The sequence below is a fragment of the Elephas maximus genome, chromosome 12 (genome assembly GCF_024166365.1).
Source record: "Elephas maximus indicus isolate mEleMax1 chromosome 12, mEleMax1 primary haplotype, whole genome shotgun sequence".
Lineage (NCBI taxonomy): Eukaryota > Metazoa > Chordata > Mammalia > Proboscidea > Elephantidae > Elephas > Elephas maximus.
Genome location: NC_064830.1, coordinates 44,589,453 through 44,607,025, shown reverse-complemented (window position 1 = coordinate 44,607,025; position 17,573 = coordinate 44,589,453). Strand labels below are relative to the sequence as shown.

Below are 17,573 nucleotides of genomic sequence, written 5' to 3'. Positions count from 1 at the left end.
GGCTGCCCCTTCTACCTCAGAACGAGCGATAATTTAATGGGCCTGTCAGCCAGCCTGCACCACTACTTCCTGACCCACTAACGGAAGAGCCATTTGCCAGCTGGGCCAGTTCTGAAGCACAGTCTGTCTGTGAACTTCCCCGCGTAGTCCAGGGGCTGGTCCCAGCTCTGATCCTTAGGGCTTGGCCAGTGGAAAGCTGGTCCACTCCTGACTCCAGGCCACGTCTGGCCTGGCCAGAGTATGCAGAAGTAGCACGCACAGATGCCTCAGCAGAGGGTCTGCTCCTTTGGAGGGAAAGCCACCCTACAAGAGTCTCTCTGCCTCGAGACTGGAGGAACACCCGAAACTATGGCCAGAACTGAAACCATTCCCAAAGCCCACTCTTCAGACAAAGATTAGACAGGGTTATAAAACAAAAAATAATACATGTGAGGAGCATGTATCTTGGTTCAATCAGATACACGAGACCAAGTGGGCTGCTCCAGTCCAGAGACAGGATGAGAAGACAAGAAGGGGCAGAAACGGGTTGAATGGACACAGGGAACCAGGGGTGGAAAGGGGGAGTTTGTTGTCTCATTGTGGGGATTGCAACTAATGTCACAAAACAATACGTGTATACATTTTTGTATGAGAAATTAACTGGAACTGTAAACTTTCACCTAAAGCCCAAAAAAAGAAAAAGAGTCTCTCTGCTGCAGCCTGGGACCCAGCCTGGGAAGCCAGCCTCACCGACTCATCACACAGGAGCATCAGGACCTTTCTGGTAGTTTTTGCTGAAACTTGCTTTGGCAGGTCCAGGTAAGACTCTGGTTCTGACATGGTCTCTTCTGATCCCTCCTCTTCTGGAGAGGGTCATAGAGAGAAGAGAGAGAAAAGAAAGACAATTTCTTGGCCTTGTTGACTTTGACCAACAGTCAAATGGCTTTCTTTCAGAAAATCTACCTCTTAAAAAGCCTGTCTGAGGCAATGTCACTGTCTCTTGATGTTGAAGAAAGCCTACTATGTGGGGAAAAGGGGGCTGTGGGCCAGCGGGAGGAAACACCCTGTTTTGAGAACTCTGTCGTTCTCAGCCAGCCTACATTTCCTCAGTTTTCCAAAATTCATCTCCTGGGAACATCATACTCAAAATCCAGCCATGATGCAGGAAGTGGGAGGGAGCGTATGAGCCTGATTATTTTACTTTAGAGACAATCTAGCAGGTTTGCTGTTTGGTTTCTAAACCTGTAGCAGATTACATGCAGCCAACCAAACAGGCGGGGGGGGGGGTGGATTTCAGATTTAGTGAGTAAATAAAACTTACTAGATAGCATATACCCCAAAAAAGCAAACCCACTGCCGTCAAGTTGATGCCGACTCATACTGACCCTATAGGATAAAGTACAACTGCCCCATAGGGCTTCCAAGGCCGTAATCTCTACAGAAGCAGACTGCCACATCTTTCTCCCGTGGAGCAGACCATCAACCTTTTGGTTAGCAGCCGAGCACTTTAACTGCTGTACCACCACAGTTCCTGGATAGAGTATGGTGGTGGAGAGGGGTAGAAATGAATGACTATGGCCAAGGACAGAACTTGAGAGAGGTAAGGTACATAGGAAAGACTTCATCTAATGGGACATGATCCTGAGTCTTATATCTACATATAAAGCTGACCTGATATAACCTGACCTTTCAGGCTCTATTCAAATATTCTAATTATTAGTTAGGCACATCTATCTGGATGATTTTTTTTTTTAATCTGGATGATTACCATCTCCAAAACTAAAATAATCTCTTCCCTCCCCCTGTACCTAGCTGTTAGTGTTGTTAGGTGCCATGGGGTCGATTCTGACTCATAGCATGACCCTATGTATAATAGAAGGAAACACTGCCTAGTCCTGCGCTATTGTCACAATTGTTGTTATGCTTGAGCCCATTGCTGCAGCCACTGTGTCAATCATCTCATCTGCTATTCCTCCATAATCGTATTCACTCGTGTCCAAAATGTCAACATTACTTTTGATCTTTTGCCCACCCTCTACCACTAAGTTTGGTTAATTGATTACTTACGTTACCTGCATATTACTTTTCATCCTTTCTTTGTTATTCCTACAGACAACACACTAACTCAGAGTCTTTATGCATCATATAGAAACTAGGTTACCACAACTTCTGTAGCTCTTCTTCCATAGTACTCTGTCTATCACACTTCTGATCATGGTCCTTGACTACAAGGTCAAATCCAAAGTCTTCAGCCTTCTGTAACTGGGATTTAAGTTTTTTAGCCTTATCTCCCCACACACTATATAAATTCCTAGTTCAGCCGATCTGGTATATTTAATACTCCACAAACATATGTATTTTCCATGCCATTTCCTCCATCTGGAACATTGCTGATTCTTTATGATTCATATTAAACTTCACTGTTTCCCTGATCACCTCAACTAGAAGTGCATTCACAGGATGTTAGAGCTGAAAGGAGACCACTTACTCCATCTGCAAAGTTTACTTTAAAAAATCATCTCCTCTATAAAGTTAAAATGCTTTGGGACACTACGGCCCAAGGACAATAAATACATTTTTCTTTCTGACATTTGGGTTTTTTTAACATATGCTAAAAAAAAAAAAAAAAAAAAATATGCTAGTCATTAAAAAAAAAGAAAGAAAAAATTTCTTTCTTTTTTTTAGTCGTATGGGCTTAGAGTTTAGCAAGAAAGACAAATCACATATAAATTATCACAAAAATAATTAAATTTTGATGAATGCTACAAAGAAAAGGGAAAGCATGGTGTCACTGATGTGTCTACAGTAGGTGTGGTTGAGGGAAGTGATGAGGCAGGTAGTTAATCTAGTTTGGGATGAGAGGGAAGGCTTCCCTGAGGGGGAGTAAGGGAAAATCTTTTAAGGAGGGATGAAAGAATGAGTAGGAATTGGCTCTGCAAAAACATAGAACACAATAGGCAGAGGGAAAGCCCACGGAAAGGTACTTTCAAGGAACTAAACAAGGTCTGGGTACTGAAGCATAATGGGTGAGGTGGGGTTTCAAGAGGTGAGGCTGGAAGGGCCAAGAGGGTGTTGGGCCTTGTAAAGTCATGTTGAGGATTCTGGGTTTTAACCTAAGAGTGGTAGGCCTTGCAAATCATGTTCCCAGACACTTGAAGTCAGGACCATAGCTTACCCTGGAAGGACAAGAGAAACAATTAGGGAATCAGAAAGAATCCTAGTTTTATTTCAGTTGAAACATTTTCTGTATCTCTACCACTCTTCTTTTTGTTTGTAATTTCACCCAAAGTCAAGTTTAAAAAAAAAAAAGAAAAGCATATGAATTTATGAATATAGCCATTTCTGGTTGGTCCACTTGGCTTTTACAAGAGGGTATATATAAACACTTAAGAGGGTAAGAGTCTGTTTCACATTTTTTAAAAGCAAAAAATTCCAAATAATAACAATCTAATGAAATGATTTATTTCACTGTTTTGCCATGCTATAGTGCTCTACTTAAAGTTAAATGTTCATTCTCTTTGCCCTTTCCCATGAGATAGACCCCTTATAAAGCAAATATTTTGAAAGAATATCAACAAAAATTTTCCAAAGGATTATTGTAATCTGAATTGGTTTTAGTCTCATCTTGTTTATACCAGGTAATAAATTTAAAATTGCAATTACAAACATAGGTTATTTCCTCTAAAATTGCATTTATGTCAAGGGTAAAATTTAAGGTGGCAAAAGGAGCCCAGGTGAAACAAATGGTCAACCACTCGGCTACTAACCTAAAGACTGGCAGTTTGAACCCACCCAGCAGCTCTGCAGGGGAAAGATCTGTCGATCTGCTTCTGTAAAGACTACAGCCAAGAAAACCCTACGGATAGTTTCACTGTGTTACATGGCGTAGCTACGAGTCGAAGTAACAACAACAACAAAGGTGGCGAAGTTACTATGATTAATAAAAGTAAGAACAACAGTTAGAACTTTTTGAACAATTTCTGTGCACCAGGTATTGGGTTACACCCATTCCCGTCTAGTCGATTCTGACTCATAGCAACCCTATAGGACAGAGTAGAACTGGCCCGTAGGGTTTCCAAGGAGTGGCTCAAGGATTTGAACTGCCGACCTTTTGGTTAGCAGCCAAGCTTTTAACCACTCCACCACCAGCACCCTAGGTATTGGGTTAAAAAAAAACAACCCAGTGCCGTCAAGTCAATTCTGACTCATAGCGACCCTATAGGACTGAGTAGCACTGCCCCCATAGAGTTTCCAAGGAGCACCTGGAAGATTTGAACTGCCGACCCTTTGGTTAGTAGCCGTAGCATTTAACCACTATGCCACCAGGGTTTCCATGGCACCTTAAATACATCACCTCATTTAACCCTAACAACAACTCTGAAAGGTGTATGTCATTCTCCATTTCACAGATAGGGAGACAGAGGCTTAGAAAAGCAAGTATTTTGCAAAAATACATACATGTTTGACTGCACTTCCAATACAGCAGCCTCCAGCCACATGTGGCTACTGAGCGCTTGAAACGTGGCCAGTGTGAAGTGAGATGTGCCACAGTGCAGAAAGCATCCTAGATTTCAAAATCTTACTACCGAACAACAAGAAAGTAAATACTGCATTAATAAGTTTTAAATATTGGTCACTTGCTGAAATGTCAATATTTTGGATATAGTGGGTTAAATAAAAGATATTATTAAAATTTTTTAAAAGGGGTGGCTGTCTCACCAAAGAATATTATCAACAAGAACTGACAGCTGACAGCAAGAGCCAAAACATTTTTAATTAAAACTGAAATGTTTTATATTATGCGTTCCTCATCTGAAAATGGGAATCAAAATCATCACACTATCCCAGATTTTACTGGTTATTCAAAAGGTAAATGAGACACCACAGATGAAAAAATTTTTGAAAAGTACAAGATATAATATTTCTGGTGGGAGTACAAACTACTACCACCACTATGGAGCAATATCCAGCAAAATTCCATCAGCGTCTACCCTTTGATTCAGCAACCCCCCTTCAAGGGATCCATCCCAACCGTTAACTAGCAAAAGGATAAGAAGGCAAATGCACAAAGCTATTTATTACAGCACAGTTATAACAGCAAAAACAAAAAAAAATCACAAATATCCATCAACAGAATAAATTATGAATAAATAATAAATTAATTAAAAAATAAACCAATATGACACTGTCACACACAATGGAGTTCCACATAAAAAAATGAATAAAGACTATTTCTTTTAACTTTATTTTACTATATATTTACTATAAGAATATTTCCTTTTTACTATTATAAAACGGTGTTCACGATATAATAAGTGAAAAAGGCAACGTGGAAAAAAGTGTATACAGTATATCCTTTTGTTTACTGAAGAAATGATTCAACGTGGATATATATATATATATGGAATTCTAAAAAGCAATGGAAGGATAAACCGTATTTTTTAATAGTTACCTAGAAAGAAGGAGTGAAATAGGATAGAGACCGCGGAGAAAATCAAAGCGAGAATACTTTGAATATACCTTTGGAAACATGTAAATATTTTACATAATTATGAAACTAAACTGTAACAAAGCAGTCCTTCATAATCAAAAGTAAAATGAAACAAAAAAACCTACATGTATATCTAGCCTGTGACATAACCACATAGAAACTATTCCAAGTGGCTTTAAACACAGTAACCTATCTGTGCATCCCTAGTGGGGTATTACCCTAAAAACAAAAAAAGTACAAAAGTGTTTAGATTATTTTTAATAATCATTTGTTGGTGGTGGGTCGATATTTTGTTCTGAGACCGTTCTGGGGTACTACGGGAAAAGCATATGAGTGATTATTGCAGAGTCATTGAGTACCAAGATTTTCCAGCTGGGAGAAAGGGCATACACTGATGAGGTTAAGGAAAAAATCCTGGCACCCTGCTGACTAGAAAATATTAGTATAAACTCATTATTTATTTATTTATTTTAAATAATCCTATACCCTAGCTCTATCCCCTGAAAAGGCTTAGAAACAATGGCTAGTCCAAAACAATGAGCACCTCAGCACCCAGATTGTGGTTTCAAAATACCACTTCCTATTTAAAGAAACCAAGTCTCCCTGGAGAAATAAATGGTTGATTCCGGACTTCTGACAGGGAAAGTATAAGGTGAGCCTGGAACATCTGGTCATTCTGGAAAGCAAGGGAGCAATCAAAGACTACTGGAATTATGTTTAAAGGACAAAAATGCAAACATGAAAAGACTACCATTGGCCAAAGATGGGACAACTTGAGCATCCATAAGGATAACTGCAATAATGATACTTAAAAAAAAAAATTAGTCATCTTTGGAAGATTCTAGATTCTTCCTTCCCTCTTTCTTTCTTTCTTTCACACATGTGGACCTTTATTACAGTCTGATCCTCCAGGTCTTGTCCCACCCCAGCTCATCAAGAACCATCCACCTCTTGAGCCACCCACACACTGAAGCTCATCCTGGGAATGTGCAGAGCCCATGCCTGGCCCCCAACGATGAAGTACAGGGGGCAGGCTGGCAGCAAGCAGCTGGCAACCCATTATTCTTAAAACTGGTAAATAGAGGAAGGGTAAGCACCTATCCTGCTTGTCCTGTGCAAACTGTAGCTCAGGGTAACAAATAGCTGATGAGGGGAAGATTCTCTTTTCAGAAGTATTCCAGCTAATAAATGAACCCAAACCCACCACTGCCGTCATAATGACGAAATTTAGAATATCACCGTTTTACAATCCCTACTTGACGGCAGTGTGTTAATGCAATTAATGGATCTTAGACAATGATTAAGGAGTCCTGGTAGTGCAGTGGCTAAACACTTGGCTGCTAACCAAAAGGTGGGTGGTTTAAACCTACCAGCTGCTCCATGGCAGAAAGATGTGGCAGTCTGCTTCCTTAAAGATTACAGCCTTGGAAGCTCTATGGGGCGGTTCCACTCTATCCTATAGGATCACTATAGGTCAGAATCAACTTGACAGCAATAGGTTTTTTTTTTTTTTTTTTAAGACAGTGATTATCAGTGGCTGCTGACATTACAAAAAGAGTCACAGCCAGTCGTTAGTTCACCTAGGAAGGTATAAAAGAGAGTACTTGCCAAAAATAAATTGAACCTGAATCTGAACAAGACTCTAGCTCCAACTACAAACTTATAGGTAATAGAAGAGGGAGAGAAACATGTTAAAGGATACCACAAGGGTACAATTAACAAAATTTGGACTATGGAAAACTGTATTGGACAAACAGCCCAATTTCTTTAGCAAATAAATTACAAAGAAAAAAAAAAAAGATGGAGGGCAAAGCTATAAATTAGAAGAGACTTAAAACTATACTAACCAATCATATTCTATGGATTGCCACGCTATGAGCCCTCTTCCCCCTTTCTGGACATCAGTTTCATTACCTGTGAAATGAAATGATCAACCCTAAGATCTCAGAGGGCCCCTCCAGCTCTAAGGCTCTAGGACTCTGTTCCAGTCACCTGTTTGCATCAGCACCTCTTCTACTATTTCTGTGGCAGATTTCCTTGGCTGCTGAGAAATGGGCCCTATATTCTTCAGGAACCAGAAATCAGGTGCTGTCCAAGGGAGTCCCAGATGATGGGTATGGATGATTCTGTCTACATCGAAGGCTCTGCCTATCAGATCCTTTGCCTCCTCTTCATTCATCAGCCAAATCTCCCGAAACTTCTCCTCATCAATAAGAGCGAAATGTCTGTGAAGGAGAGTCACCAAACATGGCCAGCTGACCCCACGGCCTGGACAGGGTGTCCTTAATTGACAGTAGGGCAAGAAAATGAGGAAGAGCTGTGGTAACTCCTGGGCCTCACCCAATCCCTGGGCCATTGACTCTCACCTTTACTCAACTGGAAGCCAACCCAACAAGTCTCAAGAAAAGGCAGGTTATATGTGAGTAAAGGGACAGAGGGACACAGCCCTGGTCCAGCTCCATCTGGTGATGGCAACTTTAACAAGATCATTGCTACTACTGAACTTGACCCCTGCCACCTCTGTTTTAGGGCCCAAACTGCTGAAATACCTCATGGCTCTCTGTAGCTCCTTGAATTGCATCACGAGGCGTTTGTAGTCTAAGGTTAGAGACTGGTTCTCCTCCTGAAACTGCTTTATCTGCTTGGTATATCTTGATCGCAGGTTGTTAAGTATATCATGCAGTCTGGGTTGAAAGAAAACAAAATTAGTCCAGCTGAAAAGAAAGTGTAATCCACGTTCTTCGTCCATCTGACTCAGCTCTACAACAAACCAGGGTCAGATTGGTGGAATGGCAGAAAACCCTCCCACATATTTCAAATTATAGCACGAGTCGTGATCAGGAAAGGACGGCAGCAGGAGATAATGGAACCTTCTAGAACTAAGCACATTTAAAACAATCCAGAAACCCAAACCTACCACAAGGTTGTCTCCTACTCAAGAGTATGATTGAGTTAAACACATCATTTGTATTGGAAACGCAAATATGCGTTCAGAACATTCAAACCAGTGTCCATATCCAGTGCTTATCTCACATATTTACAGAATCTATTTCAACTATTTTACTGTCATTATTTAGATGCTCATTTCATTTCTGAAAAAAGAAAAACAGGGAAAAAATTAACCACTGCATACCGCAAGCCTATGATACATGGTTCCTCCATCCTCAAGGAGCTGATGCTGTTAACAGGTCCAGTAAGCCATTAATTCACTCACTCATTCATTCATTAAACATGAAATGTCTCCTTTGTGCTGAGGACATGTTTGAATATTGAATACAAAGATGAACAGAACCAGTCCAATGAGAGATTGAGAGACAAGGACAAACACTAATTACAGTACAACAAGAAAAGTGCAATAGGAGAGTTTCACACAGGATGCCAGGGGAGCCCAGAGGTGAGGTACATAACTAACCTGGGGAAGGGCATAGTCAAAGGTTCCAGAACAGTGAGAGGCAGTTATAGCCTGGCCAGGAGCACTATGGGTCCAGGACTCTATAGTTCACCATCTCACTGCCAACAGGAGCTCTGTGCATGGAAATCCACCCCAGGAAATTACCCATTGCAGGCACAGCTTCGACACTCAGAATCATACTTCAGCCTTTGACCCTCTGAAGGGGTGTCTTATATCAGGGCCCCACTTACACAGGAATAGAAACATTGAAGGCCAACATATTTTGAAGTTTAAAAATTATGAAAAATAAAAATTTCCCTCTCCTAAGCATTATTCTGAAATAATCAGAAGGTATCTGTAACACATTCATCATTCATATTTTTATCCTCAAGAAAATGCAAAAAAATATTTAACTTAGTTAGTCTCTGATAAAAAGAAATACCTAATGCATTTTCTTAACTACGGCATTCTAGGAGACTTTCCATGTACGGCTGTTAAAAAAAAAATTTTTTTTTTTTTGTTTCAATCCCGAAGTGTTTTTATCAATATCATTCAGTAAACAATTTTCTATGAGGTCATCTAATCATCAAATCTAATAAAAATAAACTCCAGGAGGGTAATAAAGGTCTGGGAAGTTAGCAAGAGAGGCAATGTGTAGGAAAGGGTGGCTACATGAAGAAGCTCAATGAAAAGCCCAGAGTCCTCAGTGCCTGAGCAGATGTTGAAGATGAAGGGGTGCGAGGCTGGATTACTGGGAAAAGGAGAGCAAGGGCCAGTCTGTTTCAGAAACTGCACACCGGAAATGACAAAGACTCCCCAAACTGAAATGTTACACCCGCAGTTCCAGATAAAGAGCCGAGGCTAGGTAGGGTTAGGGTGTGAAGATGGTAGTCATCAAGACAAAAAAAACTGAACCCATTGCCTTCGAGTTGATTCAGACTCATAGAGACCCTATAGGACAGAGTAGAACTGCCCCATAGAGTTTCCAAGGAGCGCTTGGTGGAGTCCAGCTGCTAACCTATTGGTTAGCAGCTGTAGCACTTAACCACTATGCCGCCAGGGTTTCCTAGTCACCAAGAAACAGGTGATATTTAAAGCCATGAGGCTGGATGCACAAGGCAGATGGAGTAAAAAGAAAAAGCAAGGGGTAAGGTATGGCCTAAGCTTTCTAGAATGTCTTTATTTATGAGACAACAAAAAGCAGAACTACTGAAGAAAAGAAATAAGGAATAAATTGAGAAGGAAGAGCAAATATTTTATGGCCTGAATGCCAAAGGTAAAAATCTGAGAATCAGTATTCGGTAATAATAGGCTGAAGCCTGAGGAAAAGTCATTGTATTTGGCTGGACGGGTGGCACCATTGATACCCTACAGAGGGAAGTTCTTGTCCAATCCTGGGGTCACAGGGCAATTGTGAAAGGTTGAGGGAACTGGTGATAAGGAAAGGAAAGTGACCATGAAAGCAGAGTAGTACTTACAGAGGAGCAGCAGGGTCAGTGGAAGGGATTCAGGAAAACGGAAACCTGTGGAAGTTTGAAGTCGGGCAGAAGAAGCCAGTAAAGAGAGGCTGATGGTGGTGATGTCACTCACCTCTCCTCTCTGCTACATGGATCAAACCCAAGCTCTGCTTCAAGCACCTCCTCCCCCTCCCTCTTACCAGTCTCCCTTCTCTAGGCCAGACAAGTAGCTTTCTGAATCCTGCCGACTTGTTCTTACCTGTCCTCCCCTGCCTCCTTGCCCTCCTACCTGCCCTCCCCTGCCTCCTTGCTCCCACCTATCTTCCCCTGCCTCCTTGCCTTCCCACCTTCCCTCCCCTGCCTCCTTTTTCCCACCTGCCCTCCCCTGCTCCCAGTGCGTCTACCCTGGAGTCTCATCGTCACTCCTTATTGCCAACTCATATCCCTACCATCCTTCACTATTTAGCTTCTTTAGGAAGCCTTCCCAGAAATTTCCATCTCACTGTACTGATTTGTATCTGTCTTTGATGCTCCGCTATCTAGTAAGGTACATATAGTGGGACTTTTCTGTAACTATTGTTCCCTAACTACTCTCATTTATTCCAGATCACCAAGCTTATGACACCAGTTCATTTATTCAGTATAATTTTCTGTTGTAATTATCAGAAGGTCAAATGGTATTTCTCTATACATCCAACATTTATCCAAATTATAATCTAACTATATTTTATAAGTGGAAGAATTCATAAATATTAACAGGCTATTTGGATTGGGGGTGGAATCCTCAATCCTGTCTCTTCCTCCTGTTTCCATCTTATTCTACTCTGAATCCTCAGAGCCCAGTACAATGATATGGAATGTCGGAGACATTCAATTCTTAAAGGAAGAAAAGATGGAAGGAGAGAGACAGGGAGGAAAAGAAGGAAAGAGAAGCGTGGCTGAGAAGTTTCAAGCAATCTATACTTTTCAGTAGCCACAGAACTGGGATCAGGCGTAAGGAGGAATGAGTGTGCTTGAGCAAGTGTGGTGTGTATATAAAAGTATATCTCGGATTTCATTTCAAGACCAAAAATAAATAAGTTACACGTGTGACCTTGTTTTCTAATTGTCTGCGTCTCTGGGAACCAATATTGTATAAATAATCCAGAGTTGGTTATATTTTTTGACAGTGATACAGGGAGACTACTAGCCCTATCAGGTATTAAAACACATTGTTGCCACTGAGTTGCCTCTAACTCATGGTGACCCCATGTGTGTCACAACAGAATGGTGCTCCACAGGGTTTTCAACGTATGATTTTTTTTTTAAGTAGATCACCAGGCCTTTCTTCAGAGGCCCCTTGGGGTGGACTCAAACCACCAGCCTTTTGGTTAGCGGCCAAGCATGTTAACTATTTGCACTACCCAGGGACACCAAAATATATTGGAGTGCCCCGGTAAGTAAAACAGTGTAGTCCTAGGACCTGAATTGGCAAAACTGACAAATGCAACAGGAAAGACTCAAATAAATATATAAATTAGGTATGTGATAAAGCTGTCATCACCAGTCAGTAAGGAATGGTATCACGACAAGTGATTAGCCACCTGGAAAAATTAAGAGTTGAATTCCCATCTTGCACTACACGCTAAGGTAAAATCCAAATAGCTCAAAAGTCTTAAGTGTAAAAAAATGAAACTATAAAGATATCTTTGGAACATGTAAAGAATTCCTTTAGAACCTTGGGATGAAGAAGGGATTTTTAACTATGAGTCAAAATCAAGACGCCATCAAGAAAACTGTCAAATTCAACAGCATGAAATTTTAAAATATCTGCATGACAAAAATCCATAAGCAAGGTTAAACATTAAACCAGTTTAAAATATTTGCAGTTTATGAAACAAAGGGCTAATCTCCCTAATATATATAAAAAGTACCTAAAAACTGATGAGGAAAAGACCAACAACTCCAAAAGAAAAGTGAATATAGGATATTAGTATACACTTCATAAACAAGAAAATACCAAATGTCTCTCACACATAAAAATAGACTCAACTTCAGGCAGAAGAGAAATGCAAGATAAAAGCACAATGAGATACCATTTCTCCCTGATACTACTGACAAAAATCCAAGGCTATGGAGAAACAAGTACTCACATACATCACTGCTGGGAGCAAAAATTGGTACAGTGTCTAAGCAGAGCAATTTGGTAATATCTATCAAAATTACAAATGCACTCATTATCCTAATCCATGGTCAATACTAACGTCACTAATGGTAGATCAACTAGATAATATATTTTCCTTTATAATGCAATGTGAAGTATGCACTTGTACCTGTGAATTATTCTGGCAAAAATGTGTACACGGAATTCATAAGTCTGTGGCTATAATTTACAGGCAATATAGGGCCAGAGAAGCAAGCTAAATATAAAAAATGTAAACCCAGAAAGTGAGACATTGTGGAAGGGGATCTTAGTAGATCAGAGAGACTGGAGGAACTTAATTTAACAATCAGATGCAATGCCTGGTCCTATACTGCAATGCCTGGTTTGGACAAAGCTACTGTAAAAAATATCTTTGGAAAACTGGGGAAATCTGAATGTGATCCAGATATTTGGGTGAGATGAACTTTATTAAAATTGAAAGGTGCAGGTTGCTGATCTCTCTCTCTCTCTCTCAGTATATATACATACTGAAATTGAAAGGTAGAAAGAGAGAGAAAAGATCCAGAAAACCATACGCTTAATCTCTGGTGGTAGGTATATGATGTTTTTATTTTACTTTTTGTTGTGATATTTTCTGATTTTCTATAGTGTACATGTATTTCTTCTGTAATAACAAGTTCAGAATTTATCCTACAGATACACCCACACATATGCAAAGTGCTACAATGACATAAGTACTCACATCATGTCAATGTCTAAACGTCCATCCACAGGGACTGATTAAATAAATCGTGGTACACCCATGCAAGGAAGTATGTACTAGGCAGCTTAAGAATAACGTGAAAGCTCACCATGAACTGAGAAGGTCTTCAAGATCTAGAACAGTGTGTACAGAATGCTATCTTTTGTGTAAAAGCCAAAGGGATGAAAATACTTTTTTGTGTTTGCTTATATACGCATCAAAAAATTCTGGAAGAAACAAATCGTGGTTACAGGTGAGTAGAAGATGAACCAGACAAGTTGGGGAGGGAGAAAGGCTTTTGGCTGTATACTCTTTTGGGGGTGAAGGAAGTAGAAACAGTTAAAAGTACTGTCTTTACAAAAATATTAGTAATAAAAGAGTTGGTCATATTTTGTAGCAGTTTCTGCCCCTGCAAAAGAGAAGAGTATACATCCATCCCTATTTTCAGTACAGAAGAGCCCAGAAGAAGCGCTGAGCATGCCGGCGTACCGATTGATCTTCCTCTTCTGCTGGGATTTAATCACTGTGCTCTCTTCATCTCTCTTCTTCAACACCTGGAAGTTGTACTCTAACTTCTCTTGGTTTAGCTGATAAGTTGCCTTCATCTGCTGAAGCTGTTGCTCAAGAATCTAAAGATTAAAGGAATAATAATAATTGGCCCTGGTATAATTTTTTGTGCCTGAAGCCTCCTGAAGTTTGTTCTGGAGTTGTGTCCGAGAAACTTTAGGGACAAGTGTCTCCAACTAAATTCTTGGGAAATCTATCATTAGAGCGAAGTTAAAGGTCAACCAGATAAACACAAATCATTCAGTTGCAAGGTTAAAGGCTATGAATCTAAAGCCTAAGAAAGATTATACTTAGAGCTTTCAAGTCCAACTAACTCTAGGACTTTGAACCAGATCATTTAGAGATATGAGAAAACCCACTAGAAGCACGATAAAATTAATATTGCCACAAAAACCTGAAATTTTCCCACTCTGGCTTTACAAAGTGGCAGTGTGTTTAGAAAACCACGTTCATTTTAGAGGAGGACAGACTCAGTCATCCTTGCTTTTTGGATTTCCATTAGCTGTGTTCATTCATTCAACAAATATTTACTGAGTGTCTAATATATGTCCTGGTGGTACAGTGGTTAAGATCTTGGCTGCTAACCAAGAGGTCAGCAGTTGGAAGCCACCAGCTGCTCCTTGAAACCCTATGGGGCAGTTCTACTCTGTCATATAGCATCACTATGAGTTGGAATGGATTTGACAGCAATGGGTTTGGTTTTGTTTTTTGTTTTTTTTTTTGGACTATACGTCAGAAGGAGCCTTGGTGGCACAGTGGTTAAGTACTGGGCTGCTAACCAAAAGGTCAGCAGTTCAAACACACCAGCTGCTCCGTGGGAAAAAGATGTGGCAGTCTGCTTTCGCAAAGATTGTTGTTGTTAGCTGCCGCCAAGTCGGTTCTGACTCATAGTGACCCTATGCACAACAGAACGAAACACTGCCCGGTACTGTGCCATTCTCACAATTGTTGCTACTATGCTTGAGCCCATTGTTGCGGCTACTGTGTCAATCCATCTCATTGAGGGTCTTCCTCATTTTCAAAGACCCTCTATACCAGGCAATGTTCTGCTGCTATTCATAAGGTTTTCACGGGCTAATTCTTTCCAGAAGTAGACCACCAGGTCCTTCTTCTCAGCCTGTCTTAGTCTGGAAGCTCAGCCGAAACCTGTCTGCCCTGGGGTGACCCTGCTGATATTTGAATACCAGTGGCATAACTTCCAGCATCACAGCAACACACAAGCCCGCACAGTACAACAAACTGACAGACACGTGGGCGCCATAAAGATTACAGCCTTGGAAATTCTATGTGGCAGTTCTACCCTGTCCTATGGGTCACTACGAGTTGGAGTCAGAATAACTCAGCGGCACACAACAACAACAATAACCCCTCCCTAGGAGTCATTGGGTGGTGCAGTTAATGGGCTTGGCTGCTAGCCAAAAGGTTGGAGGTTTCAATTCACCCAGAGGCACTTCAGAAGAAAGGCCTGGAGATCTATTTTGAAAAATTAGCACTGAAAACCCTATGGAGTACAGTTCTACTCTGACACACGTGAGGCTGCCATGAGTCAGAATCGACTGTATGGCAACTGGTTTGTATGTGAGGCACTGTTCTGTTGTTGTTGTTGTTAGGTGCCGTTGAGTCGGTTCTGACTCATGGCGACCCCATGCACAACAGAACGAAACACTGCCCAGTCCTGCGCCATCCTTACAATCGTGGCAGCCACTGTGCCGATCCACCTTGTTGAGGGTCTTCCTCTTTTCCGCTGACCCTGTACTCTCCCAAGCACGATGTCCTTCTCCAGGGACTCATCCCTCCTGACAACATGTCCAAAGTATGTAAGACACAGTCTCACCATCCTTGCCTCTAAGGAGCATTCTGGCTGCACTTCCTCCAAGACAGATTTGTTTATTCTTTTGGCAGTCCATGGTATTTTCAATATTCCTCACCAACACCGCAATTCAAAAGCATCAATTCTTCTTCAGTCTTCCTTATTCGTTGTCCAGCACTGTTCTAGGTGCTATGAAAACAATGGTGAAAAAGGCACAGTCCCTGCCCTGTCTAGGAGGAGAGAGACAGATAAACAAGCACCAGTGCAGCAAGATAGGGAACACACAGGGTGTTACATGACCAACGAGAGGAGCAATTTTCTTGGCCTTGAGGACCAGGGAAGGTATCCCTGAAAAGATGGAGTTAGCACGTCTGAGACCTGGAGAACCAATAGAGTTGCTCAGCTGTACAACTGAGAAGAGAGCTCGAGATAGAGGGAACAGCATCATGAAGACACAGAGGAAGAGAGGCTGAGGTGCTTTGGGGAATGGTCAGAGATGAGGCTGAGAGAGCAGCAGGGTCTTACCAAAGTAAGGGTTTAAAGCACTACCCTCAAGGCAATGGAGAGCCACTAAAGATGTTAAGAAGGGGACTGAAATAATCAGTCCGGGCCCTGTAGAAACATCACTCTGACAGAGTGGGGAAAAAAGATTTGTCTTAGTCATCTAGTGCTGCTACAACAGAAATACCAAAAATGGATGGCTTTAACAAAGAGAAATTTATTCCCTCAAAGTCTAGTAGTCTACAAGTCCAAATTCAGGGTGTCAGTTCCAGGAGAAGGCTGTCTGTCTCTGTCAGCTCTGGAGGGAGGTCCTTGTTATCAGCTGTCCCCTGGTCTAGAAGATTCTCTGCACAGGAACCCTGGGTCCAAAGGACACGCTCTGCTCCCAGCACTGTTTTCTTGGTGGTATGAGGTCTCCATGTCTCTCTGCTCGCTTCTCTCTTTTATATCTCAAAGAGACTGGCTTAAGACACTATCTAATCTTGTAGATCTCATCAATATAACTACCAATAATGCATCTCATTAACATCATAGTGACAGGATTTACAACACATAGGAAAATCTTAGCAGATGACAAAACGGTAGACAAAATATAATACTGGGAATCATGACCTAGCCAAGCTGACAGATATTTTTGGGGAGGACACAATTCAATTCATGACAAGTTTAAGAAAGAAAAGACTAGTTGTTGTTGTTAGGTGCCGTCGAGTTCGTTCCAACTCATAGCAACCCTATGCACAACAGAACAAAACACTGTCCGGTCCTGAGCCTTCCTTACAATCGTTGTTATGCTTTGCTGCAGCCACTGTGTCAATTCACCTCGTTGAGGGTCTTCCTCTTTTCCACTAACCCTGTACTATGCCAAGCATGATGTCCTTCTCCAGGGACTGATCCCTCCTGACAACATGTCCAAAGTATGTAAGACACAGTCCTGCCATCCTTGCCTCTAAGGAGCGTTCTGGCTGTACTTCTTCTAAGACAGATTTGTTCGTTCTTTTGGCAGTCCATGGTGTATTCAGTATTCTTCGCCAACACCACAATTCAAAGGCATCAATTCTTCGGTCTTCCTTATTCATTGTCCAGCTCTCACATGCATGTGATGCGATTGAAAATACCATGGCTTGGGTCAGGTGCACCTTAGTCTTCAGGGTGACATCTTTGTTCTTCAACACTTTGAAGAGGTCCTTTGCAAAAGATTTACCCAATGCATTGCACCTTTTGATTTCTTGACTGCTGCTTCCATGGCTGTTGATTGTGGATCTGAGTAAAATGAAATCCTTGACAACTTCAATCTTTTCTCCATTTATCATGATGTTGCTCATTGGTCCAGCTGTGAGGATTTTTGTTTTCTTTATGTTGAGGTGCAATCCATACTGAAGGCTGTGGTCTTTGATCTTCATTAGTAAGTGCTTCAAGTCCTCTTCACTTTTAGCAAGCAAGGTTGTGTCATCTGCATAACACAGGTTGTCATACTGTTGGGGCTTGCGTGTTG

The 17,573-nt window shown here is 41.2% G+C and overlaps 1 protein-coding gene across 1 annotated transcript in view; it reads right to left on the bottom strand.

The window, feature by feature from the left end:
- Positions 1 to 17,573, bottom strand: part of DRC1 (dynein regulatory complex subunit 1) — a 67,082-nt gene that overhangs the window by 8,134 nt on the left and 41,375 nt on the right. The window contains exons 8-11 of the mRNA XM_049903919.1: positions 13,693 to 13,832; positions 8,020 to 8,154; positions 7,463 to 7,695; positions 730 to 842 (exon numbers count right to left, since the gene is read on the bottom strand). Of these exons, the coding sequence (XP_049759876.1) occupies positions 730 to 842; positions 7,463 to 7,695; positions 8,020 to 8,154; positions 13,693 to 13,832 (621 nt within the window). The remainder of the gene's footprint in view (positions 1 to 729; positions 843 to 7,462; positions 7,696 to 8,019; positions 8,155 to 13,692; positions 13,833 to 17,573) is intronic.